The sequence below is a fragment of the Phyllostomus discolor genome, chromosome 6, assembly GCF_004126475.2.
Source record: "Phyllostomus discolor isolate MPI-MPIP mPhyDis1 chromosome 6, mPhyDis1.pri.v3, whole genome shotgun sequence".
Taxonomy (NCBI): Eukaryota; Metazoa; Chordata; class Mammalia; order Chiroptera; family Phyllostomidae; genus Phyllostomus; species Phyllostomus discolor.
This window is the reverse complement of record NC_040908.2, coordinates 16887821-16914559: the sequence shown is the minus strand read 5'-3', so window position 1 is coordinate 16914559 and position 26739 is coordinate 16887821. Positions and strand designations below refer to the sequence as shown.

Sequence of the window (26739 nt, the reverse complement as noted above, 5' to 3'; positions counted from 1 at the left end):
ATATGGGTGGGCCCAGCCCAGAAGGGCCAGCAGGTGACATGCAGGGAACCACATATGGGGATCCCCCCAGCCCAGCCTCCCTGGAGAGTTGCACCTTGGTTTCTCTTGTGCTCTCTCTGTTCCAGTGGGGCCGGAAGGAAGAAGGAAACCAGACCAGCGTGGAAAGCATTTTCAAACTTTATTTACAACTGTCACAGTGACAAAAAGTAGTTTCGGGGGGGAAAAAAAGCTAGTTTCTCCCTGAGCCTCAAAAAAGAACAGATAGAACTTACAGGAGGTTCATCTTACAACAGGCATTTCTACTGAAATACTAGGTTTATTTTCCAATACAATCAGTTAGAAATACACACAAGATACTTAAAAAAAAAAAAAGAGGAGGCCAGACAGGAGCGCAGCCACTTGTCCAAGAGCGGCTGGGTCCCCCCAACAGGCTCACCGTTGAGGGTCCCAACATCAGCTGTCCGCCTCTGGCCTGCTCAGACTCCACATGGTCATACAAAGGGGCCTCGCGGCCAGCAAAAATAAACCACCCCCATAAACACACATATACATAAAGTAGATCTGTTAGGCAGTTTACAAGCACGTTCCCGTCACACGGACAGATGATACCGGGGAGCACATGAGAGGGGCACACGGAAACACAGGATTAAAAGGCAAGACCCCGCCCACAAGGGAGGCACAGGATGAGAAATGCCGCTGCGAGAGAAGGAGAGTCGGAGGAAAAGCTCTCTGCAGCCGAGAGAGAAGGGAAGGGAGAGCAAGAGAGAGAACCTCCCCACCTCCGGGCAGGCTGCGGGCCTCTCCCACTTCCTCGAGGAGCTGGAAGAAGTTATTGCCATCGGTGTGTGTAACACAAGCAGACCACACGGAGGGAGGGAGCAGGGGGATGGGAGAGTGTCAGCTGCCCAGAACCCAATCCTGCCGACGTGTCCACAGCACAGCCTGGCCCCCCGCCCCACGTTCCCCAGAGCCACACTACCCTTGAGGTATTAAATACAACCTTATATGCAAATCCAAAACCAGGGTCACCCTGGACTGACTGGACACCTAAGGGGACATGTGGGTGCCTCGACTGGCAGAGTTCAGCCCCAGGGAGGCTCTCGAGCCCCCCTCCTGGCGGCACAGACCGCTCTGAGACAGAGACGGTTTGAAGTTTGTTCTGTATCCTGCCACTCCTGGTGGTTCCGAACTATACAAAGCTCTAAGTCCAAGGCTAACTTCCTGGTGTAACTGTGCCCTTGCTGGGGACAGGTGGGAGGTGGGGCGTGATGAGGACCCCTGTTTCTCGCTCCCTCCCCATGCCGTCCCTCCCACCTGCATCCAGAACACTCAAGGAGAGGCCAGGGATCTCATGACACACTTCAGTTTCAACTCCACCTCCAGGCTGCTGCACAAGGGCCTCCTCACCACCCCCCTCCAATAATTCCCAGGCTCGCCAGCCCTCCACACCTGCACTAAACTCAGCTCCCCAACAAGAAACAGAAAAAGCCTCCTGCTTTCCACTCAGCTCCCACCAGGAAAACAGGCTGAGAATCCCCGTGGGAGTGGGTACTGCAGCTGACCAGGCTGGCTGGAACCCACTGCAGGGCTGGGAGCCACCTCTGCCCGATGGTTGTGGCCTGGGGCTGGGCAGGGCCCTGGTGGGGAGGAGGAGGGGCCAGCCTGGGAGCGCCCGCCTGCCGCCTGCTCTGTGCCTCTGCTCAGACTCAGAGCAAGTCTGGGGGAAGCAGCTGGGGAGGACCAAGTGTCCACATCAGTCCACCATCAAGGGCAGGCAGTAGTCTCATTGCTCCCAAAAGGGCAGAGCGGGGATGGGCAAAAAGGATAAACGGGGGAGAGAAGCTCCAAAGCGCTGCCTGTTAGAAAAATACTCCAGACGACCGCAGGTATGCGAACCTGCCACAGCTGGAACTGCGGGTCCTCAGAGAAGGAATGGGAGACTTTTTCCTTTCGCAAGCATCACCTCCAGCTGGCTTTGCAGGCAGCCAGGTTACACTTGCTCCCCTTTACCCGCCTGCCCAGCAAGAGAAAACACACCCGAAATAAAAGCAAAGGCTGGCGGTGGGCGAAGCCGGAGAGAGAGATGAAGACTTTGTCGTCTGATGCCCCAGCAGCCGGAGCAAACGCTCACCGAGTGGTGCTTCCTGGCTGCAAGTCTCTGCTCAACGTTTTCTTTAAAACGTGTGTTTTCTTTTTTGTCTCGCATTTGTTTTCTTACCCCAAGTGTTACTTGCTCGCTGTGCACATCCCCCACACCCCCCACCCCCAGAGCCCAGTGGAATCCCACCAGTGCCTCTGGCTGCTTGAGTTCAGATAAAGATCTCAAAGAGCAAAGCTTGCCGCACCCCCCACCCCTGCTCTAAGCAGCTTCCTTTCTCAGAAGGCCTTGCAGAGTGTCGCAGAGGGCTCCACTGCTCCACACAGTTCAACAAAAGAAAAGGAAAGGAAAGAAGACCAGCTCAGTGACTCGCAGGTGCAAACAGAAGCCATCGTCTGACCCCGAACGACTATGGCTCACTCTCTTCTTCCATCACAATAGGAAAGAACACAAGTTCAGGTGCAGATGCTGTCTGGTGTGACCCGGTGGGAGTCGGTGGGGACTCTACTGCTCCTTGTCCTCTTTCGCTGTCTCTTCACAGTTGTCCTGCTCGTCCTCCTGGACCAAGAACTCCTCAGGGGGCCACCGCAGCTCCCCACTCTCCACCTCCCCCTCCGTGGGCTCCACCACAATGGAGGGCAGGCGGTCCTTCAGTTTGCAGCAGCGGTCGAAGTCTGACGGGTCGGGGAAGATCTGAAATAGAAGCAGAGCGAGCACCCGGTCACGTACGGACTGAAAAAAGAGCAAGTCCATTCCTTTGCTTCACATGCATGTGCAGGACTGAGCACCTGCTGTAGGCTGCCCTGGGATAGTGGGGGGAGCAGTGTAAGGCAGGAGCCATGAAGCAAACTCTGGGGAAACACAGGAAGCCACCCCTCGGCCTGAAGCTGAAAGTGTTCAGGGCAGCACCACCGAGTCTAAAAGGTGGGGTAGCCCCGTGTGCACTTTTCATTGTGTTTTATTTCTGACAAAAGAATTCAAAATCACGTTATCCCCAGTAAGCCGCATCTCCTTTTACAACAAGGGTTTGACTCTAGCAGTCCAAAGCGTGTGACAGGCCCCACAAGTTAAATTCTTCCCCGGATTAGCACCTGGTACGAGCTAGCTGCCAGGTGCTCTACATGGGTAATTCTGAACTAGCGTGCTCTTACTGAAAAGCAGGGGTTGCTGATACTAGTGTAAAGAATCTTGGGCTTGGAGAAGGAGGTCGCCTGCAGCATGCAGCCTGCAGATGAGGGATGGGAGGAGATTCAGACCCAGGTCTGATGCCCGAGCCCCAGTGCACTCATGCTCCTCCAATGCACGGGTCCTGATCTCGCTGCAGCTGTGAAGTCAAGGCCAAGTAAAGGCTGAGGGGGAGGCCCCCACCAAGTCCTGGACTCCCTTTCCACCTGTGAACAACTCCTGACTCCTTGACAGCTCTGAAGAATTTGCCTGGAATAATTTACTTTGCTCTCCTGAGCCAGATCAACGAGGCTTTGAAAAACAATTCCTACTGTGTGTCCTGCCCGGAGCTGGGAGAAACCCCAAACCAAGCTATAAAACCGATGCCTCTGTGCGTTTCCCACGTACACACAGCCCTGTGACTACAGCTGACCCAATTCCTTGCCCAGAAGATTAAGTACTTAAGCCGACGGGCTGCTGGTCCCTTGCCATTCACAGCCCTCAGTGACACATGCCAGAGCTAGAGGGGAGCCTCTGTTTGGGACGCTGTGGCTCACGGAATCACACGGCACCTTCAAGGCCATCTCTTCCCACCTCTCTATTTGGTAGATGAGGAAACTGAGGCCCAAAGGGGTCAGGAGACTTGTTTGAGGTCACAAAGCTTGTTAATGGGGGGGTGGGGGGAGGAAACCAAAACCAGGAGTGGGCGGGCCCATATTTGAAGAGATCCTGGGGATTGCCCACACCTGGCTCGGATCCAGACAAGCCCATGGCAACAGGCAGGTGTCCTCTGTTCCCCAGGGGGAGATGTGCTCCCCGGTAACCTCAGGCCTTCCCAACCTCCGTGGCGCTATGAGGATGCCCCGTGTTACTGCACCCTAACCCCCAGCAGCACTGTCCCAGCCAAGTCACTGACCATGTCACAAGTCACTCGGGGCTCCCAGGAATCACGGGAACCTCAACGAAACCTCCCCAATCCCTGCAGACAAGTGATTATTAACCATTTATCCAATAAAGCACTATTGCTGGGGATTAAGCCTTAAGCCAGCTGCACAACCAGGCATCATTAAAGATTTAACAAGACTTATAAAAAGTACCCTAATGGCAGCCAGGAGGAAAACAGGGCAGGGGAGGGGTGCAGGGAGGGGCTGGGAAGAAAGCAGGGGGCAGGCTGACCCCACTGAGGGCCATCTCTCCCTGGTGCGGCGGATGCTGCAGTTCGGCCCACGGACTGTGCTGTGCGCGCAGACCCCGAGTGTGCTGAGCCCACAGAGGGTCAAGTGGCCGATTTGGACCCCTGCTCACTCCTCCGTGGAGCTGGAGCCCCTCCTGGCGCGTGACGACACAAGGTACCGTCCCAAGCACAGGCCCAGGTGGTGAGCGAGGGGAGCCCCAACGACTGAGAGCGTGCTGCAGTCCTCAACGCTCTCTAGACATCACCTCCTCCAGGTCTCATCACCTGCGGCCCCCCACCCCCACGCCAGGAACAGTGAGACCCTCGGGCTCTGGGGTTTTAACCCAGATCTTCTGTTTTCAATGCCTGTGCCTTTTGAAAAATAAGTGGATGTCACTGGGTGAACGTGCCCATTTCACAGATAGAAAACTGACCAGGGAGTGTGGGCAAGAGTCTGAGTTTTAACTGCCCATTCGACTTCTGGAGGCCCCAAGATGACCCTCTGGGCAGCCGGGTCCAGAAGCTGAGCTTCCCAGTTACACAGGTGTTCTAAACCTGCAGGACCTGAGACAGAGCTGTGGCCTATCATGGGGAGACGGACACCTGGCCCAGGGCAGACTCCACCCCCCGCCTCTACCCTCAGACCTCAAGCCCAGGGCTGCACCTACCCTGTGACTCCTCAGCTGAGACAGGTGATAACCAGTCTCTAACTATGATCACCTGTAAAGGGACGAGACACAACAAGACCCAGAGTAGGAGGAGGGCAACGGTAAGGGTGGAGAGCGTGAAAGTTACTTTAAGGTGGGAACAGATCTTTAACTAAAATTGGCAGGTGTGGGGAGGAGGATATTAAAATACGGATGATGATGGGAGATATGCCGGGCATGTTTGCTGGTCAGAGCCTCTATCTTCACAGTAGTCCTACAAAGCATGTAGTGGTGTGACCCCTAGTCTACAGATCAGGAAACTGAAGCACAGAGAGGGCAAGTGACTTCCTCAAGCCCACAGAGCCAGGGAGTGTCTGATCCGGGACCCAAACTCAGGCCTGAAGGACTTGATAACACATGGTGGCAAGCCACAGACCCCAGATTCTCACTATGCCCTTGACATCAAACCCCAACCAACTCCTCTTGGCCACCTTTTCCTCCATTTCTCCTTCCAAGAAGCAGAGTGACCTTCCTCTCTCACCAGACGGATACAAGTCCTTGGCAAATGCAAATAAAATAAAATGCTTTGAGGACAGATGCTAAATTCAAACTGGAATGTCCTTTCTGGAGCAGCATCAACGGGACTATGGTGAATGTTCAATCTGCAATGGAGAGGCAGCAATACTAACACAGTCATTAAAATAACTCCCAACAATGCCTCTCATACCAAGAACTGCACAATTAAGCCTTTTAAGTCCTTGGGGGAAGTCTGAGCATTGAACTTCTGATAATGCTTAGTTGCCAGAGAACTTTGCTCCCTCCCCGAATTGTTCAAAGTGGGCTTCCTCCAAAAAAAAGGAAACAATTTTTTTTGACAGGGCCTGTTAATTACATTTTTAAAAATCACTATAATAATCTTACCCTTCCATCAGAGATTTTATTCTATTATCAGATAATACCAATTTATGCCTCTGAAAATTGTAGCTCTCACCAGAGACAAACAAAGGCACCCAGAAGCAAGCAGCTCCTCATTTCCGTGCAGACAGACAGAAGGCTTGCAAAGTACTGCTGAGTATCTTGCCAGCACAATCTTATCTACGACAGCTGCTTAAGGGGCTGACCCTAAGGAGGTCAAGATTTTTCCACTAAGTCATGCTTTTTAATCATCTAGGCAGCAGAAAAATGAGAGGTTGCAACTGCTATTTGATGGGGTGGGGAAGGCAGTGGAAAAAAGGACTCCAGTCAGCCTTGCCAAGCACATGACAGGTAGGGCTGAAGCAGCAAGCCAGCCGGCGCGCTGTTTGCCTGCGGGAACTGGCAGGGAATAAGGAACTGCCCCTGCTCCAAAAAGAAACTGCTTCTGGTTAAACCTCTCACCCCAAAGTGCCCCTTCTCTCTGGGCGAGGGAAAGACAAAAAAAAAAAAAATCCTTTCTCTTCATTCTGCAGCACAGGCTCATTCATATCTAAGAGGTCCAGAAAGGACGACGGGGAGGCTCTGACAGGCATTTCACAGCCTCACCCCCAGGCAGGGCAGATCTAGAAGCAGCCATGCCCAGCTGTGATCCTCCCCAGCTGTGATCCTCCCCGCTCTGCCGCTCTGCTCCTCCCTCCCTCGGCCAGCACTGGATTCCACATCCAGCTGTCACATTCGGCTGTCAGGGCTGATGGCTTGGATAAAACTAGGAGACACTAAGTTCCCTCTTTCGCAGATGAAGTGATGTTTCGAAGATCACACACGTCAAGAATATCCCGGGCCCCATATGTCCCACTGTGGAGAAATAGCGGGCATTCAAACTTGGTAATGGTGGATTTTATAAGGAGACATGTCTTCGAAGGCATCCTTTGTCAGGTGGCTTCAAGTGCCAACAGGCCCTGACGTCTTGGGAACTCCGATTGGTCCACTTGGAAGATTAAGGGAACTTTAGGAACGCCTAGGAGGAAAACAGCCTGTGAGCTGTGGTTCGGATGCTAAGATGCTAGATTTTCTGGACGTGTAGGTCAGAGCCAGCTGATAGAACTTTCTGTGCGCATGCACATTTCCCATCTGCGCTGCGCAACAGTAGCCGCTGGGCACACGTGGCTCCTGAGCACGTGAATGAGGCTAAAAATTTTTTTAAAGATTCTATTTATTTATTTTTAGAGAGGGAAGGGAGGGAGAAAGAGAGAAAGGGAGAAACATCAATGTGTGGTTCCTGGGTGTCATGGCCTACAACCCAGGCATGTACCCTGACTGGGAATCGAACCTGTGACACTTTGGTTCGCAGCCCGAGCTCAATCCACTGAGCTATGCCAGCCAGGGCATGAGGCTAAAATTTTAAATTTTATTCATATAAAAGTATAGGATCTATTTAAGTAGAAATGCAAACAGCGACTGCATTGGACGACACGAACATAAAGGTGTAAATATGAGGACAGTGAAAGCAGGACCGTCCAGGAAGACTCGGGATGTCGGGCTGACAGACCAACACAAGCAGCCTCAGGGCAGAGCAGTCTGGGGCTGAAGGTGAGCCCCTGGAGATGAGGAATTAGTCAGCAGGCTTTTTGCTTAAGTATAGAAGTTGCCAGTCAGTCAGCTCCCATTTCAGCCATGGAGGGGAACTGAAAGGCAACACCAGGGCTCCAAAGGCCTGAAATTTGGGGGCCTAGCTATCAACTGTCTGCCTCTAAGCCAGGTGACCTAAACCTGGCTGTCTCTGGGGCAGGGAGAGGAGAGAGATGGCTGGCACCTAGGATGGAAAATGTGAGTGACTCTGGTCGGCCCAGCCCTCCCCTGAGTGCGTGTGCGTCCCTCGGCCATCATTCCTGACAGACAACCTGAGCTGGCCACAAAGAGGGCGGAGGGCTCAGCAAAGAGCTGAGCGATGCTAACAGGGAAAGCGGACACCGGCAGGTAGAGGAGATGAAAGGTGCTTAACTGGACACAAAGGGCTAATTACCAGCTCTGCAAGCTGAGACCCCGGGAGGTCGAACATCCTGCTCCGCTTTACTGGGGTGGAACAGAGGCAGGCAGGGGCGGGGTAGACAGGGGAGGTGGGGCAGAGGGCCTGAGATGAATAACGGAAGAGCTCCCCAAGGAGCTGAGCGTGATCTGCCTCTGTATATGAAACTACATGGTAAGCTTCTCCCTTCTCTGGTTCCAGAGGGGGAAAAAGTCAACTTCCAACCCCCTATGAACAATGGCCACTCCCACAGGAGTCTGAAAGATCTGGCTTTGACCCGGCCCCGTGTATATTACTCCATGACCATGGTCAAGTCATTGTTAAGTTCTCTGAGCCTTAGTTGCCTCCTTAGTAAAATGAGGTGGGAATTTCCATGTTACAGTAATGTTGGAAGACTTTCATGATGCATGTTCAGCCCAGCACAGTGCCTGACAGGCTCAAAGAAGCAGAGGCCCATGCCCCACCCTTTGTCTATAAATTGGGATTAATGCTAATTCCCATATTAGGATGCCAAAATGAGGAGAAAAAGAAATATGACCCAAATGAAAGAACAGATCAAAACTCCAGAAGAAGAACTAAACAAAATGGAGATAGCCAATCTATCAGATGCAGAGTTCAAAACACTGGTTATAAGGACCCTGAAGGAACTTAGTGAGGACCTCAACAGCATAAAAAAGATCCAGCCAGACACAAAGGATACACTAATTGAAATAAGTAACAATTTATAGGGAAACAACAGTAGGGTGGATGAAACCGTGAGTGAAATCAATGATTTGGAACATAAGGAAGCAAAAACCAACCAATCAGAACAAGAAGAAGAAAAAAGAATGCAAAAAAAAAAAAAAAAACACAAGGATCGTGTACACAGCCTCCGGGACAACTTAAGCATTCCAACATTCACATTATAGGGGTGTCAGGAAGAGAACAGAAAGAGCAAGAAATTGGAAAGCTATTGGAAGTAATAATGAAAACTTCCCTAATTTGGTGAAGGAAATAGGCAGGCAAGTCCAGGAAGCAGAGAGTCCCAAATAAGATGGATGAAAAGAGGCCCCCACCAAAACACATCACAATGAAAATGCCAATGGATAAAAAGAGAATCTTAAAAGCAGCAAGAGAAAAGCAGTTAGTTATCTACAGAGGAGTTCCTGTAAGACTGTCAGCTGATTTCTCAAAAGAAACTTTGTAGGCTAGAAGGGATTGACAAGAAATATTCAAAGTCATGGAAAGCAGGGACCTACAGCCAAGATTGCTCTTCCCAGCAAAGCTATCATTTAGAATTGAAGGGCAGATAAAGAGCTTCCCAGTCAAGAAAAAACTAAAGGAGTTCATCATCACCAAACCATTATTATATGAAATGTTAAAGTGACTTATATAAGAAAAAGATGAGAACTATGAACAATAAAATGGCAATAAATACGTACTCATCAACAATTAAATCTAAAAAACTAAACAAACAAGAAGACCAGAGACAGAATCATGGATATGGAGAGCATCTTGATGGTTGCCAGGTGGGAGGGGGGTGTGGGAGAGTGGGTGAAGAGGTGAGGGGATTAAGAAGTACAAATAGGCAGTTACAGAATAGCCAAGGGGATGTAAAGTACAGTATGAGAAATGGAGTTAGCCACAGACCTTACATGCATGACCCATAGGAGTGAACAATGGTGTGGGGACTGCCTGAGGGAATGGGGGTTGCTGTGTGGAGGGGGACAAGGGGGGAAAATTAGAACAACTGTAATAGCATAATCAATAAAATATAATTAAAAGAAAAAACTTTTAATGCTAATTCCCACCTTATAGGGCTTTGGAGAAAAGGAAACACAAGTACGTGTGAACATGTCCTGTAAACTTTAAATTCCTGATGCTGTTTCTTTTTAGGTATAGCGGAGGTCTCCAAGGACCATTTAGAGTGAGGGACTGGAAAGCCAATAGCTATGGCTTGGGACAGGAGCAGGTTAGCAACACTCCTGGGCTTGTGCTCTCAAATTCTAGGCCAGGTTCTTTGCAGAAATTGTTTGACTTCATTGCTTCTGTCCCAGTGCCTCTGTTTCCCCAGGGCAAGGGTTACCAGCTCGAATGGAATCCATGCCCTTGTCCAGATCCTGGTCTGTCAGTGGAAGCCCCTAGTGCTGGAGGTCTTCCCGTTATGCACTCCCCCCTCCGCCGACTGCAGGGGTAAGTCAGACCCCTCCTGCCCCCCAGTTTCCCAAAGTCTGGGTTTCTCCTTTTTCCTGGAGAACAACAATGGATTGGCCTGTGTGTTTATTCCTTCCTAGGAGGAGCTGGTTTCTAACAATGGGCAGATCTCTACCAGCATCCTGCTCTCCAAGGGCTGAATGAATGAGCAGCAGCTAATTCAAATGAAGAGTATACCCTACTTTTTGCCCCCTAGCAATAGGTGAAGGCAAGAATTATATTCTTTGAAATACTTACCTCCTGCTGTTTTCTCATCAACACCATCATCATCATCTTTATTTGTACTTACATTTTACTGACTTTTTGAAGTGAAATGTGGCTGGTAGGAACAGGAAGAATTACAGCAAAGAGGCAGAGTGGCTACTGATTGGATTCTGGGAGGGCAGACCTTTCTCCAGTCTCCACTCAGATGGGAGTCACCTCATTTGCCATCCTTGAGACTCTTAGCTCACTCACATCTGCCCTGGACTGACTGGGGCTGTGGAATATCCACCTCACCCTCTCCTACCCTTCTCCAGTTGTTTTTAATCCCACAGGAGACTTGAGCAGAGATTTGAGGCTTTACAACAACTGTTGGATCTCCTTCCTTTGGATTAAAGATGCTTAAACTTCTAGGCTTGACTTAAAAGGAAGGAAATCCACTGGATAAACACCATCTTTCATAAACATCTCTCAAACACACACCCATCCTGCAAGTCAAGACTTTCAAATTCCAATTAATTAGCACTAATTGCTACTGATAACTCTATGGGCCCAGTGAGCTTTTGGAATGTTAAAGAATGTTTCTCTAAGTGTTCCAGGGCAATGAGAAAAAACTCAGTTATCTAGCATAGCTGGTTTAAAATACCCACATCCCATCAACTAAATCATCATTGCCCTTTGGAAGGAAGATGTACCTCCGAGTCACCTCTGGGCCTCTGGGGGTGGGAGATCCCTTTTCTACCCTTGCCCATTGGTGGTTCCCAAATGCCCCATGGCCACTGCCCCCCACCACCCCCCCCTCTCTCACAAAGCCCAGACTGACATGGCTGCCATTTCCAACCATTCCCTCATTTTTTTTTGGGGGGCGGAGACAAAAATCTTGAAGATTTGGCCTGGTCCTACAGTCTCCCCATCACTGTCTGGGGTTCCCTTCCTAACCCCGACCACATGGCTTCCAAGCCCACCCCTGTATGGGATCAAGTCTCTAGGCTTCCTTACAGCCCTGCCCCATGGCCTTGGCTCAGTCCCAGGCACCACCAGCTACCCCCGCAGCACGGGACCAGGGCAGACAGCCTGCTTCGGCCTTATTCTCTCTCCTGCTTCTCATGACCCTGCTCAGGTTCACCTGACCTGTCTGACCTCATCTTCCCTGTGCCTCCCCGGGCTCAGGGTCATTCTAGGATTTTCTCCAGACTCAGGCAGCTTCCTGGCTTCCCTTGTCCATCTTAGGCCGATGATTCCCCAGTCTACAGCTACACTTTCACCTTCCCTCGACCTGTGAGACAGCTCCACTTTTGGGTGACATCATCCATCATCGCCAACTCACCTTGTCCCAAAGTGAGGGCATCAGCTGGTTTATGTGTCTGTAAGTTAGAAACTTTTTTTCCCTCCCCAAAGGAAGCCTTGCTTGGTAGTAGGTCCTGCGAAAGAGGCCTGAGGATCTTAGCTGGTCATAACTGCAGTAATGATGCTTAAAATACTGAAGCAAACACGGCTGTATTAGTGATCCACTCATCTCACAGAGGCCACCCACACTCACAGGAAGGTCAAGGTCCTGCTTTGGCTGATCAGATGTATGCTGTTCAGTCTAGAACAGTGGTTCTCAAGGCTCAGTTCCTAAGGTGCTTTCAGAGAGGGAGTGCCCATGGAGTTAAATTATTTTCTTAGTAGTACTAAGGTGTTATCTGTCGCTTTCCCTGCATTAATACTTGCACTAGTGGTATAAAAAACAATGGTGGGCGATATTGCTGGCACCTTAGCGAGAACTAGTGAATGCAGGGATACGAACTGTACCTGAAAAAAAAATGTAATGCTTGCAATGAAGCAGTAATTTTATGAAATATTTACTCAAGTGCATGCTATTTTAATATTGTATGTGATGAAGTGGAAAGTCAGCACGAAACACTTTTGCTGCATGTAAGAGCCCAGAGGTTGTCTCGAGGGACAAGAAGCACTTATGTGATTGAGTTGCAAGCTGAACTAGCCACCTTTCCCGAGTACCCTTTCTGCCTGAGAAAATGACCAACAAACTGCGGTTATTTAGACTTGGTTATTTACCAGACATGCCCTCAAAAATGAATAAAGCGAGCCTCTCCCTTCAGAGAAAATGACTGATGGTATTTGTTACCAGTGACAAAAACAGAGCTTTTGAGCAAAAATCAGAATTTTGGAAAACTTGTTTCAGCTACTGTAAGCTTGGCAGTTTCCTAATACTTGATGAACTCCTGATGAAGCCAGTGGAGATATTAACAAATATGTTTTTTTTGACATTATGTAATGAAATGTGTTAACATTTGGAAGATGTGCCTAATTCAGCAAACCTGTATTTTCCAACTGATCGATGCACTGAACTACAAAACGAAGCATGGGTAAATAGGTTTATTCAAAGTGCAAAACAGACTAATGGATTTTAATGTAAGTGTACAGGAAGTTCATTGATAAGATTTCAGATTCCACATGGCCACTAACCTTTAAGAAACCACCACTTGTCGAGTTTAGGTGAACTATCAAAGAAAAACATACTAAAAGGCTATTAAAATATTTCTTCCTTTTCTAACTACATATCTGCACAGGCCAGATTTTCCTCCTTTACTCTAAACACCACACACCACAACAGGCTGAAGGCAGAAGCGAGTATGAAAATCTGGCTGTCTCTGTTAAGACAGACACCAAAGAGATTTGCAAAAATGTAAAACAATACCTGTCTTCTCACTAAACTTTTCTTGTTTTGGAAAACATATTTGTTTTGATTATGAACTGTTATCTCTATTAACATGAAATGGGTTTGTTGTTATTTATAAAGGAATTAATAAAATTTAAAAATATATAATCCACAAAAGGTATAATGAGAAAACACAGTCCACATAAACAAGTATCTCTGGGGGTCCTAAATCATTTTTAAGGATGTAAAAGGGGCTAAGACGAAAAAGTGTGAGGACCACTGCCCTAGAGGGAACAAATACCCTCGGGGTGATGGCCATGTAAGACAAGGCTGAAGGTCAATATGTTTTATTTTATTTCATTTTATTTTTAAAAGATTTTATTTTTTTAGAGAGAGGGGAGGGAGAGAGAAAGGGGAGGAGAAATCAACTTGAAAGATTTAAGGGGACATAAAAGCTGCCTTCAATGCCTGAAAGGCTGACCTAAGGAAAATTTTTTAACTCCAGGGACCGATGGAGAATCAGCCTGGTGGATTTCCCCTCGTCTCACAATGTTCTAACAAAAATGATACAATCCCCTCTCCCTTAAAGATAGGATATCTTTAGGCCCGAAGTGGTGACAGAGTTGCCTGAGCTGACACCGACTGTAGCTGTGCTGACAGCGTCTGAGACCCGCGTCACTGGCAGTGTCCAAAGAACCCCCCTGCGGCCCAGCGCCCTGGAACGTCAGAGTGCATTCCCACCTGGGCCGGACCCCGCCCCGTCGCAAAGGCGCCCTCCACCGCCGCCCCCCCTACCCCGCCAGACACCACAGCACCGCAGTTTTGATTCCAAGGACGTTGTATATGTCCAAAATTTTGTTTGTGTTCCCCGTAAAAGAATTTTGAAAAACGGTGTCTCTTTTCACACGTTTTTAAACTGGCACCTAAAGCTTCTGACACATCATAAATCTTCACATTTTAAAATAAAACTTTCATGCCCCTCTTTTAAATGCACTGGGTGGCTGATCATCACCGCAACAATTTGGTACCAACAATCACCTGTAAAGAAATTCATAAACACGCTCCTAAGTCATCCTGTACTCGAAAATGAATTTGCAGTTTACTTCCCTATAGGATTTTTACGTTGAAGAGTCTTAAGGTCATTAGCTTTTCATACTTCTCTGCAAAAAAGGATGTATTTATGTATGTAAATTGGCTTAAGGTTTTATGTCTCATGACCCTAAGAATTATTAATAAAAAAAATTCTGAATTGGCTTATTGCAGCTATTAGTACACAAGTGGTCAATAAACATACCACAAATAATTATTAAATGCAGAGGTACATTTTTTGAGATTGGAGTCTTAATGTGATAGATAGGTGGGATTTATGGAGCTTCCTAGAGAGTAACATTTTGAATGATTCATTTGTTCAGTGCTACCACGGTTTCTATATCCTGGGGAAAAGCATCTTAAAATATTCAGGAGGGCGAGAGGCGGGTCTTTCTCTAATAAGCGGGAGGAGGACAGCTGCCAGAGGAAAGGTAGGGAAAGACAGCTGGTGAGGCCGGTCCTCAGGAAGTGCAATTTTAGAAAAGCAACAGAGGAAGTTGAAGATGTGGAAATTGATTTTCCGAAAACGCTCTCTGTTGTCATATCCCTTGGAAAGTTTCTGCGAACCCCAGGGGCAGCTGTCCTCCTGTTTTAGCACTTTGTTAAGGCATGAAGGAAGAGATACACAGGCCATTTTATGTATTAAAAAGTAATTTGGCGTAAAAACCTCCAATATGAGGATGCCAAGGAACATAGCCAGGAAGGGTCCTGACCTTCAAATGTTATATCCAAGGGAGCAAATGACCAGAGAAATACAGAAATCGTAATTGAGTTCTAGCTAATCTTTAAGAACGCTTCCATCTAAGAGGATACATTTAACTCTGGAAGGAAAAATAATCCCTTCGTGGGAACGGCAGTGATGTTGGCCGCAAGAAGTCATTGTCCTTCACGTCCCTGCACACACGATGGCTTGATTATATTTTCACTTGACTCACTTATTTAAAAAGTATTTTCTTGAAAAAGGAAACTATCAGTATATAAATGGAAAACTAATTATCACTCATTATAGGCAGTAACCATAAAAATACACTAACATTTTAAAGAGTTTGTCTGGGTAACACCTAAATTAACTTTTTAAACCATCAGGAGCATGTGGACCCTACCGCACCCCTGGCCAAGGCTGATTACTTGGTGCAAAGCACCTGCAACCTTGCAGAGTGGGTGGGTGAAAGGCCCTTGAGCACGGGGCCCGAGACTTCCGTCATGTTCAGATCTGCCTCCAGGAGCCCATCCTTGATTTCAGGGAAGCAGTATTTCCAAACCATGACCACCCCACGAGCCGGACCCAGAGCCCCGGGAGTACCAAGACGGCTCAGGGCGCTAACTGTCCATCTGTCCGACCCTCATGGGTCTCCAGGCTGAGGCGACTTCACTGGTCTTCCTTAAGTTCTTACAGGCTCCAATGAAAACAGCAGGTAAGGAGGGCACTGTGTATATTTGCATACAAATGTAAGTGTGTAATTTTGTCAACATACCCACTGTGAGATAAGGATATGCTCAGCAACTCTTTTGCAATGCTGGCTAACTGCCTGAACAGCATCAACTGCTATCATCTCTGCTCAAAATAAGCAATTAGCAAACTAGAAGAAGACACAATGTCCCCTAACCACTTTAGAATAACCAAACACCTTTCTGACTCAGTCCACAGAGTTCCTCTATTATTCCATCTCTATAGATTTTACACCCCTCAGGTTCTATTTGCGAGAGCTTTCAATGCCGGGAGCTCATATTTTGATAAACGCTTTGATTTGTTTTCTGTTTTCAAGGTAATATACAATCAAAAGGTTTAATAATGTTGAATCTCTTTGAATCAGTGACGCCACTTCCAGGAATTTATTCCAAGGAAATGAATCAGACCTTATACAGAGATTTATCCTAAATGTGGCTCAGAGCAGTGCTTTTTATAAGAACAAAACATGCAACCTAAACATTCAGCAATAAGACGTGGTACATTACAAAACAAAATGCCATTTTACAAAGAAAGGCAAGTGACAGGAACATGGTCATAATATTGTAGTAAGTGAAAAAAGATTCACTCCAGTATACACAGTATTATCTCCATTTTAAGAAAATGTATAAAGCCCTAGCTGGTGTAGCTCAGTGGATTGAGCACGGGCTGCGAACCAAAGTGTCCCAGGTTCGATTCCCAGCCAGGGTACATTCCTGGGTTGCAGCCCAGAACCACCAGCAACCTGCACATTGATGTTTCTCTCTCTCTCTCTCTCTATCTCTCTCTCCCTCCCTTCCCTCTCTAAAAAAAAAAATAAATAATAAAATAAATAAATAAATAAATAAAAAGAAAATGTATAAATTGCATAGTAGTATTCTAGAAATAAACATACCAAAATAGTTCAATAATAAGAATACAGGTATTTTTTAGTAGTTTTCTATATGTTCCCAAATTTTAAAAGGAGTGAATATTACTATTATAATTGTACACACAAACACACACCCTCGGGAAAGCCAAGGATGGTCTTCAGATCCAGGATGGGCAACACCAGTGTTTCCATTGTCCAAAATAAAAGCAGAAGGTATACCACCAATTCTGCCTCAGAACCACTATTAAATTCAAGGCATTCTGTTAATTCTGCCCGGGAACCATGTTCTGGTTCAAATTTGGGAAAAGACGGACCTAGCGACCAACCACCTCTGGACTGAGGTTCGTGAATGGCCTCCTTCCTCGGGCCAATTCTACTTTGAGAAATCCGGAACCTTCCTTCCCACGGGCTCCAACAGAATCCCTTTCATTGTCAGGGAGAAAACTCTCTGTGATTGCTGAGGAGCAAGCAGTCGATGCTGCTTCAGCTAAATGCTTGAGTGCCTCTTCCATACAGTTTACCAAAAAGGAGCTTCTGACAGCGCAAGGCAATCAGCTCGCACGGGGAGGGGACCCAGAGAGCTCCCAAACATCTCTTGAGATCGCAGTGTGCGCTGGGAAATAGCCTGGAGAAACTTTGGCTAATTTTAATTTTTGCTATCACACAGGTCTGCGCAATAAGCTGAGGAGTAAAGCCGCAGACACAGGCTTCAGTTTCCTGATACAGAGTCCTCCGGGGGTGGGCTCGCAGGCCAGGGAAGGGCAGGTGGCGAAGTGACAGGCAGCAGAGGCGGCACGGCGACTAGGGGACTGGAAAGGAGTGAAGCCCTATCAGCTCTGAGCTCCGTGTGAATGAGGGCCTGTCTTCATAACCTGCGAGGATAATTTTAGGACTCGGGCCTGGAGGATCATTTCAGGACATTCACTAGACACCCAGGAATAGCTCTTGGCTCCGGTCACAAGATTCGCCACCCAAACTCATCCCTTTCTCTAATGGTACAACCCTCCTTTCCATCCAACTTGGGAGACTGGGCTGACGTAGAGAAAATGCTGAGCCTACAAAAGTCTACGCCATGGACGAGCCAAGGTAGAGGGCTCATTCTCAGTGCACGAAAGCGGGGGAGGCAGGGTCCGACCAATCACTCAGCCCTCAGTGAGCAACTGTTGTAGGACACTGCGTCCAGCACTGTAGGAACAAAGCACGGTCTAAGACACAGACCCAGCTCCAGGGAGTGAGGAACACACCGGCGCTTAGGAGGCGTCAGGCCTAACACAGGCCCTTTGAGAGAAGGCCGGTTGTATGGCTCCAGTGTGCGGCGTGTTGGCTAGGAAAGTGAAGGAAGCTTGTTCTCTCCCTGGACGGGCTACAGACTCACTGTTGTGACCACAGTGTGCGTGCTGGGGGGGAGCCCCCCACGGGAGTGATCCCAGCCCCCTGCAGGCCCTAACCCAGGGGCCTTCCAACAGAGAGAACACACGGTGTGCGTCAAGGACTTGGTCCTAGGAAGGAAGGTGCTGCATCCCTCCTACAAAGTGGACTGGATCTGAACAGAGCGTGTATTGAACAGAGTGTACACTGCCCCAAAAGAGGCAGCCTGTGCAGAAGCGGGCCCTACGCCACCCAGAGAAACGGGCTCCCGGGGCCTCTACACTGTGTGGCCCTAACTGCCCGCGCTGCATCAGAGAACTAGGATTTGAACCGAGGAGGGAGAGGGGTGGAGTGGGTAGGGACAGGAGAAACAAAACTCGCCGTGGTTCCAGAAACACGCTGTGTCCACGGCTGGACGTCTCCTGCCGAGTGCTTTGGAATTTTAGCTTTGTATCTCTCCAGGGACAACCGAGGCCTTTGAAGTCTGAGGTTGTGACAGATGATTTCCTGGTGGCCATGGGACTTCCATGGCTCGGCAGACACGTCGGGTCCCACAGCTGGGGGTAACCAATGTGACAAGGGGCACGAGGAAAAAGAGACGAAGGTGGTTGATGAGTGATGCCTCAAACAACCTCGTGAGCAGGGGCTTGTGGGAGACACAGGCAGGGACACGGAGCAGGAACCTCTCTGTGGGCTTAACTCAGAGAAGAAGCTCAACCCATCACATATTTCAACACACATATTTACAAAGGGGGAACGGCTCAGGGAAAGCCAGGCTCAGGGGGTCTTCATAAAGGAAGGCTCGGCGTAGATGTGAACGAAGACAAAGTGTTTCTGAACTGCAGCCTGACCTGCGTGATTAAACCAAGCCTGTTCTTGGAGAGAGGAGTTGCTGCTTCCAATAAAGAGTGAGGTGGGGGAGAGAAAGGAATCAGCTACTATTGGGCCAGGGAGACAGAAGAGGCTGGGAAATTCCGTCCTGGGAGAAACTAGCTCTCAGCCAGCACAGTGCTTTAGACCTAATGCAGAGCTAGAACTGAGGCTCTCGGGACTGCTGGAAGCAAATGCCAAGGCTGTGGCAAGAAGTCACTGCCCGCCGCCCCTCCTCCTTATCATATAAAACACTAGGCTATCCCTCCCTCCTGTCTCGGGAAATGCAGGGTCAGACATGGATGCTCTGTGGATCAAAGGGAAGGCACGGGCACGGAGGGGAGGCACAGGGAGGCACAGCGGAGGGTGAAGACCTCGCTCCCTCTGGTTTACAGCGCACACCGACCCCACCCCCCACCCTGCCTGTGTGACTGGCTGATGGACATCAGATGACAGGAGCATGTGACCAAGAACAGCAGAAGGAATCCACTGGTAAGGGATTTGTGTACTGATCAGAGAGGAATTTAGAGAACCTAGGGAAAGACAAAGTTATCAGATCTTGGTCCAGATGCTTTAGAAGGGACCGGTTTGTTTTCTTTTAAATGCAAATCAAGAAGCCTGTCTCAATCCATACCAAAGCAAGGGCAGGAAGTCTCAGCATGCTGTGCTGGGGCCCTTGGGTTGTGGCAGCATCAGTGTCCTCAAGCAAATGCCCAGGACCCTTCCCCATTCAGGACCCAGGCCAATGAGGGGCAGCAGGGAAGGAGGCCCAGTCAGAGAGGCATTCCAAAATGCCACATTCTTACAGCCGGTAGTGCCAGGACCTGCAGGGAGGCACAGACGGGCCTCCTTGGAGCAGGGAAAGGAAGGAGGCCTTAGACGGCAGCCATCCTCCCTCAGGGCAGGACAGCAGGAGGCCCACAGATGCAGTGTGGGACGGGAGTTGTAACCATCAGGGCCGTACACGTCCTCAATGAGACCCTCCCACTCAGCCCTGGTGAGCTGGCTGCCACCCCCAGCCAGCCTGAAATGTACTCAGACTTTCTAGTAACCATTTATTCGCCCACCTAGTGGGTGTTATAATTCATGCCAAGTGAGTACGCAAAGACATGAATGCCTCACACTGAACTGACTCTCTCAATAAACTCGAAGACAAAACAAGGCACCGGCTCTGCCAATCTTTATACCTGCTCACAAAACAGCACTAGCTCCCTAAGCACAAGAGACAGGGCTTACCCGAAACTTTCAGGGGATAACAAGGCTTCTACGTGGAGCCGGCACAGGCATGAGACTGACGAGGCCCTGACAGGTCCGAAAGCAGAAGTGAGCGCGGCCAGCTTTAGAAGCAGGAGACTGGCCATCGCTGAAACCTTCACCAGCCCCTTTGCACCTGCTGTGTGAAGGCCCTGAGCCAGCAGGCACCTTGGTTTGGGAAAGGGTGTGAGGAGGGTGATGGATGATGGGCACAAAGAGGGTAAGAAGTCACCCCCTGCCTTCAGACACCTGGGCAGAGAGAAGGTAAGGCGGGATCCACATCCTCCAAACCCAGTGCGGCATCATGTCAAGGCACAGCACGCCACAGGTGTTACGAGAGGTCATACCTGGGGCAGAGAAATCAAGAAAACTGCGTTCTCAGCAGGTCTGGAACGTGGGAGAATAAGCGACCTACCCCAGTATGCCTATTTATTTTACGACCTTGTTTCAAGGTCAAATCACAAGCCTGAGATTCTACTTCATCTGCCAAGTTAGGATTGATGTCTCTTTCCCACTTTCGGTTCCTTGGAAAAGCGGGTCTCAGTAAAAAGCCGCATGCTATTATTACCCTCAGGCAGGATGCCAAGAACAGCTCTGAGATCCTCCGCCCCCAGGTCTGGGCCCAGCCTGAGCATGCTCAGAGGACGGGCTCCGGCCCAGTGCGGTCGCAGCCAATCCCCAGAGCTCTGGCGGGAATGTGTTTAATTGGAAGGCACCAGCTTTGAGTCGGTTCAGAGAACAGCCGTCATACGGCGATTGTCAAGCCAGCTCTCTGCAGAGCCCTGCACCTGACATCAACAGGGGCGAGCCAAGGGCTATCTGGAGATGCAACGAAATTATACTGGAGACGGAGGTGTCCTCTCAAAGTCCCAGTGTTCACTTAAGACGAGCTCCAGACCGGCCTCAATCCAAAGCTTTTCATTGCCACCCACACCCAGATGGACCACGGCATCCGCATGCTCCACCAGACTGCCTGCGTTCCAGGTGTTAGGTGCCTGCTGGCTTCCCACGGGAGCCCTGAACTCTCTCTGTGCAAGCGCCCAGCCCAGCACGTTCCACAGATCAAGCAGCCAATACATGCTGTCTGGTTAGAGACGATAACCTCTCTCCTTTCTCCTCATCAGGCAACCAGAAGCCCTTTCTGAACTCCTGTGACAGACTTTGAAGTTCCAGGTATTTTGAAACTGGACAGTAGTCCCCAGCCAGGCAGCAGGGACGAGAATCCTGAGGGGCTGTGAGAATGGGGTGGTGGCCCTCCCAGTCCAGCACTGCAGGGGAGGTTTGAGGGCCCTCTGCCCCGGCAGCACCAGGACACTGCAGGAACCCACAGGCGATCTGATTTTCCATTCAGGCCACTGGGGCCCCAACTCAGCCTTCCTCACCCAGGGTGCCAGCCCTGCCCTTCATCGCCACCTGCCCTGTCCCTCAGCCTCAGGAGAATGGCCTGAAGGACTCCGAGGGTTGAGAAAAGTACCCTGAAGGACCCGGCCCTTTATCCCGGGACACATTCAAAAGGAGAATATAAAAAGCGCACACAACACATACCGATGCCCGTGTTTGGAAAGGTTCTGTGATGGAAATCTAAAACTCAGAACTGAAAGAAAATCTCACCTGCAACCACAAAGAGATTCGGTCTGATTCAGCGGCTTGGAAACTGGTATTTGAAAACAGCCCAGCTGGTGAGCCAGGAAACTTCTCCTCTCCCACAGGCTGTGGGGCCTTCGGTTGTGGCACTCGGACCCACTCTGGGCGTGGAGGGTATAAAACTCCCAGGGAGGGGTATCCCCTCCCCCCCAACACCCCTCAGGCCACCTGAATATTTATTTCCAGCCATCAAAAGAGGCGACCACACTGACACAAAACAAAGGGGCCTTCTAGAACCTCCCAGTCATGTCTGTGGGTGGCTCTGCTGTCACCTGCCAATCAACTTCACCCCACCTCACCTTTCATCTAGGCAGTCTCTGCTCACCCTCCCTCCACGGCACCCACCTGGCTTTCTGTTTGTTCCTTCCTTTACAAAACACATGCCCCCGGAATGGTTCTGAGGAATGTCTAGCCGGAGCAAGTCTGGATTCTAGCCAAGAACCAACCCAAGGTACAGACACATGATCCGTCAGAAAAGCAAGGCTTTGTAGTTCGAGACCCAAGTCGCCTAGTCAGTCTGAGGCTGTTTCCTCATCCGTGGAGCGGAGCCAGAATTCCCGGCTCAGCGTGATGGCCGCGAGGGAATGGGGACCACCTGTACAGGGTGTGGCCCCCAGCGCACATTCAGTTAATGTCTGCTGAGTGGTCCCACCACACCCCCAGTTTTCTCCCCCAGACCAGATATGCTACACAATTTCCCTAGCCTCCAGGTCTTCCCTTAAAAACAGATCCTTCCTCCCCCAAATGCAATAACCTCGGTACTCTCCTCCCATCTACCCCACAGGGAGCCAAAGGTATTCTGAAGCCTCCGGGGTGGGGCGGGGGGGCGGGGCCTGGAAGAGCATCATAGCAGGCCAGAAAGGGCACTGTGCTCAGAATCCAAAGCTCTTTCTTAGGTCACTTTTGGGGGCCTGTATGTATTTTGAATCCCCGACACAGGACAACTGCTAGGCTGGATTCCAGCAATGGCACCCCGGACACAGCCTATCTCTGGGGAAAGCTCTTCACAACTCTAAGTAGTTGGAACATTAATTCTGATAGAATCAGTTGGTTGGCCATCAACCTGAGGACGAAAGCAGCGTCTGATGTAGCTGTTCCTCCACCAGACCACCCTTCCCCGTGAGCTGCCCCTCATAGCAACAGTGCCTGCACAAATTACTTCCTCCCAGCTGCCATGAACGGGAGAGCCCACAGCCTCCAGGATGACTAATTAACAGCATTGGCTCATCCTGGCTGAACCCTCACTGTGTCCCAGGGACCGTGAATGCCTTCTACATGCCTCTCACCATGTTGAATCTTCACAGTTCTGTGAGGTCAAGCATATCGGTGCCCCATTTTACGGATGAAGACACTGAGGCTTACTGCCATTAGGGGACTGTCCCAAGGTCACACAGCTCTTATAAGTGGCACTAGGATACAGAAGCAAGTTTGCCGCCAAGCCCAGCAAGACACCAGGCTCTGAAGAGCTCGAAGGAACCCAGTATTGAACTCACCTGATATGAAAGGCCATCCTTTTGGGGGTTGAGGCCAATCTCCTCCATGGATGGGGTGCTCATCATCACCTCAGTCATCTCGGCCGATCTCAGGTAGTCGGGGCTGCCAAGAGACCCAGGCCGAAAGTCAACAAACACACACTCGCACATTCCTCCTCTGGATGCCCACTGCTGTTGGCTCAGGGGACTGTCTGGAAGCGCCTGAGAGGTGTTCGAAACTCGCAGAAAAACAAAATCACACCCTGAGGCAGTGCCTTTCAAGTCCGGAGCATGGGGCTCTCAGCCTCCAGCAACGAAGCCCATTGTCTGAGAACCTCCCCGGCAAACCCCTCCTCTCCCGTACTAGTCCCCATCCCCACTCAGGCTGAGCGACTCTGGATTTACTTTTAAATGACAGAACTAGAAAAAAACCAAAAGGTAGGTAGCTGAGCCCAGCTGTCTCTATTAAAAACAATTCAACCCTTCTCCAGGGGAACTGCATAATATTATTACATAATAACAACAGGTCAACCTCAGGGAAACCAAGGCTAATAATACCGCCTTCCTAAATTTCTCTCCGTCCCTGTGGTGTTTCTTTTTGCAAAATGTCCCATTTAAAGCCCCAAGGGGTCAGCTTCCTGCAAGCTTCACATCTGCCATGCAACCCCCTTCTCGGTCCCAGCCACAGCAGCTGCAAACTCACAGCTTGAAAAACATCTCCTGGATTAAAAGCCTTCAGGATGCCCAGACTCTGATGGCAAAGGAAATTTCCAGAGGGGGCCAAGCTGGCCCACCAATGGCAGACATGTGAAAGTGCTTTGTCCTCTGTAAGCAGGATACAAACGTCCCATTATCCTCACACAGCGCATGGGCACATACCGGGTCCCGAAAGCATAATGCCGAATGGTGCATACCCAAGTCAATGTCCTCGCTACACAGCATCCAATATTTTCATGACTTGACACATGGTTTTAAAAAAATTGAAAAAGCAGAACAGGCTTTAGAGAGACTATGCCTAAGAAAACAGGGGTACCAAACGCTTCTTCACTTTATGGTTACTATGGGATAGAAATGGCATTGGATTTGGAAACAGAAGCAACAGTTTCTGGTCCAATCTCTGCCACTCAAGATCTGTGTGATCTTCAACAAGTCATACAACTTCTCTGAGCCACAGGTGCCCTATTCGTCTGATACCATGATGCTAATAATGCATACCTCACAATCACGCTAAACGGCTCATTGCGGGGGGTGGGGATATTGCAAACTATGAACTATGATGTACTAATCACCTATACAATAACCCCAAATCTTACTTTCTTAGGGGAAGATAACCCCCATGGACTCTAAGAAGTTAGAGCCTTGACAAGTTTGGAGTGACCGGCGGCACAAAGCCCCCAGTAGCCAACCTTCACTCTCACCCATACGGCACCTGGCTGCTCACACACCGCTAGGCGGTGGGGAAGGTGAGCCCCAGAGGATGGGGGTCTAAGAGAAGACGCTGGGTTTCTGTGGAAGTTTCGGGTCAGGAGCTGGGAGTCCAAAGGCAGTTTCCCTCCTGGGTCTTGGAAAGGCTGCCGCGGACCCACCCTCCACCCCCGACCCCAAACTCCGCGCCTCTCTCCAAAGAACTGGGCCAGAAGAGCGAGAACGCGTAGGGCTCTCGCCGCGCTGTTCGCCTGGTGTAGGGGCGCTCGCTGCTCGGGAGGGCCCGAAAAGTTGAAGAGAGAAGCATGAACTTTCTGGTGCCAGGGCTGGGCAGGACCGCACTAAGCTAGAGCCTGCAGGGCTCTCGGGCCCCGCACCTGAGAGCGCGCTCGGAAGCCTCCAGCGCTCGCTGCCCCCCAACCCCCCACCCCTCTGTCGCTCCTCCTCCTCCCCAGAGCAGGAAGGAAGCAGCAGCCGGCACTCAAGTCCCAGCGGCCTGGGGCCTCGCTCCGCAATGAGCGGGGTGCCGAAGCGCATCCCTTCCAGCCCCAATCCCCAGTCGGATATAAATCTCCGCCACCCATGGCCAACCCAGGCTCCTCAAGGCTGGGGCCAGCGAAGGCAGCTCCTCCCCAGCCCAGTCCCCCCAAAAAGCGCGTTGGTTTTTAAGGGCTAAGGAGAGGGAAGGTGTCAGAAGGTGCAGCATGCGCTTGTGCTGCAGCTTGTGGCTTCGGACGAGTTACGTGTGGGGAGGGGGGGTTCCCCCCCCACCCCTCTTGGTTCTGCAAACGCTGCTGCCGCACCAGCTCAGCCCCGCTGCCGCCGGCCTCGAAGCTGAGACTTGCAAGCAAACAAAAAGAAAAAGGGGAGGGGCTCGAGGAAGGCAGAAGCCCCCAGCGCCAGGCGGGGCTCACGCCTCCCGCAGCCCTCAGCGCACGGAGTTTTATTAGCGGGGTTCAGGCGTGACCTCTGGTTCTCCCCCACACCATCACCACCGTGTATACACCTTCCCAGACGTCCTTCCAGTGAGGGCTTGCAGTTCACTTCCTTTGTCTGGATGTTCTCAGAACCACCTCCCCCTACCCCCATCTTTGCAACCTTGACGTTGACTCCAGCGCGGGTTTGGGAGGCAGGTTAGTGCCCGGCGCCCGCACCCCTGTTCCTCTTGCACCGGAGCCGGCACGGCACGAGCAGGCACTTGGGCCTGGCAGCTACAGACGCTAGACGGATACCCGCCGAGGTGCGCAGGATACTCACCAGTGAATGGGGAAATATACAGACATGAAGTCCTAGGGGAGGCTGACCCACGCCCTTGTGATTTAAAAACGGTCACTGCGTCCCGAGTAAGGATGTCACGGGCGCAGACAGACTCGGCAGGCAGGGAGCAGGAGGTCGAATACGGGCACTGGGCGTTCGCCGGTCCGCCTTCCGGAGACAGCCCAGATGCCAGTTGCGTCGGCAAAACAGACTGCGCTCTGAGATCTCCACCGAGCTCGCAGCCCGACAAAGAGCCCAGGAAGCCCTATTTATAGGGGCGGGGGGCGGGGCTCGGCCCGGAGGCCCCGCCCCCCGTCGCCCACTCCTGGAATAACGTCACCAAAATCATGAATGGCTTCAGTGCTCGCAGATCCTGCGAGCCGCAGCTCGGGGGCGCGCTCGGCTCTGCTACTTGAGGGCCGTGGTTTGCTGCAGCTTCTAGCCGGGCCGCCTGCCCAGGACGCACAGGCAGGCACGCGCGTGGGCATGCGCGCGCGCGCACACACACACACACACACACACACACACACTGGGGCTGGAGTTCAATGTCAACGCCGCTTGCATACAAACCCGCCCGCCTTGGCGCCCTCTCCCTGCCCTCACCCCTGGGGACTCAGGGTCGGAGGGCCCTCTCTGGATGTGACCGCTTGGTGGCCGCTCTGCCGCGGGCGGAGGGCATCATACCTCAACCCTGGCCGCCTGGCACCAGCGCTCTGCTTTGCACCCAGTCAGTCGCGGTCCCTGGCCCACACCTGAGGACCCTGCTTGACAGCTTATCCCCTAAACTAGGCCTCTCCCTGACATCCATGCCCACGGTGGCACCTCGATAGCTGGGCCCGAGGCGGGTCCCCTCTGTACCTTCCCAGCTGCGTGGAAATTAGAACACCACCTAAGGGGAGACGTTGGGTAGGTGGGAGGGGACGCAGAGCTGGAGGGACCGAGGACCAGCGGGTGTCGGTCGC

The 26739-nt window shown here is 50.7% G+C and overlaps 1 protein-coding gene across 1 annotated transcript; it reads right to left on the bottom strand.

The window, feature by feature from the left end:
- Positions 1–158: 158 nt before the first annotated feature.
- Positions 159–26036, bottom strand: LBH (LBH regulator of WNT signaling pathway). The gene is made up of 3 exons (XM_028516845.2): positions 25778–26036; positions 23117–23219; positions 159–2791 (listed from the first exon to the last, which is right to left on the bottom strand). Exons 1-3 carry the CDS (start codon positions 25801–25803, stop codon positions 2603–2605), a joined length of 318 nt encoding a protein of 105 aa, XP_028372646.1. The 5' UTR covers positions 25804–26036; the 3' UTR covers positions 159–2602.
- Positions 26037–26739: the final 703 nt, after the last annotated feature.

Coding starts and splice junctions, on each gene's coding strand:
- LBH (XM_028516845.2), bottom strand. CDS start 25,803: ATGTCTGTATATTTCCCCATTCACTG. Junction 23,220..25,777: donor GTATATTTCCCCATTCACTG/GTGAGTATCCTG, acceptor GTCTCTTGGCAG/CCCCGACTACCTGAGATCGG. Junction 2,792..23,116: donor AGGATGGCCTTTCATATCAG/GTGAGTTCAATA, acceptor CTTCTATTTCAG/ATCTTCCCCGACCCGTCAGA.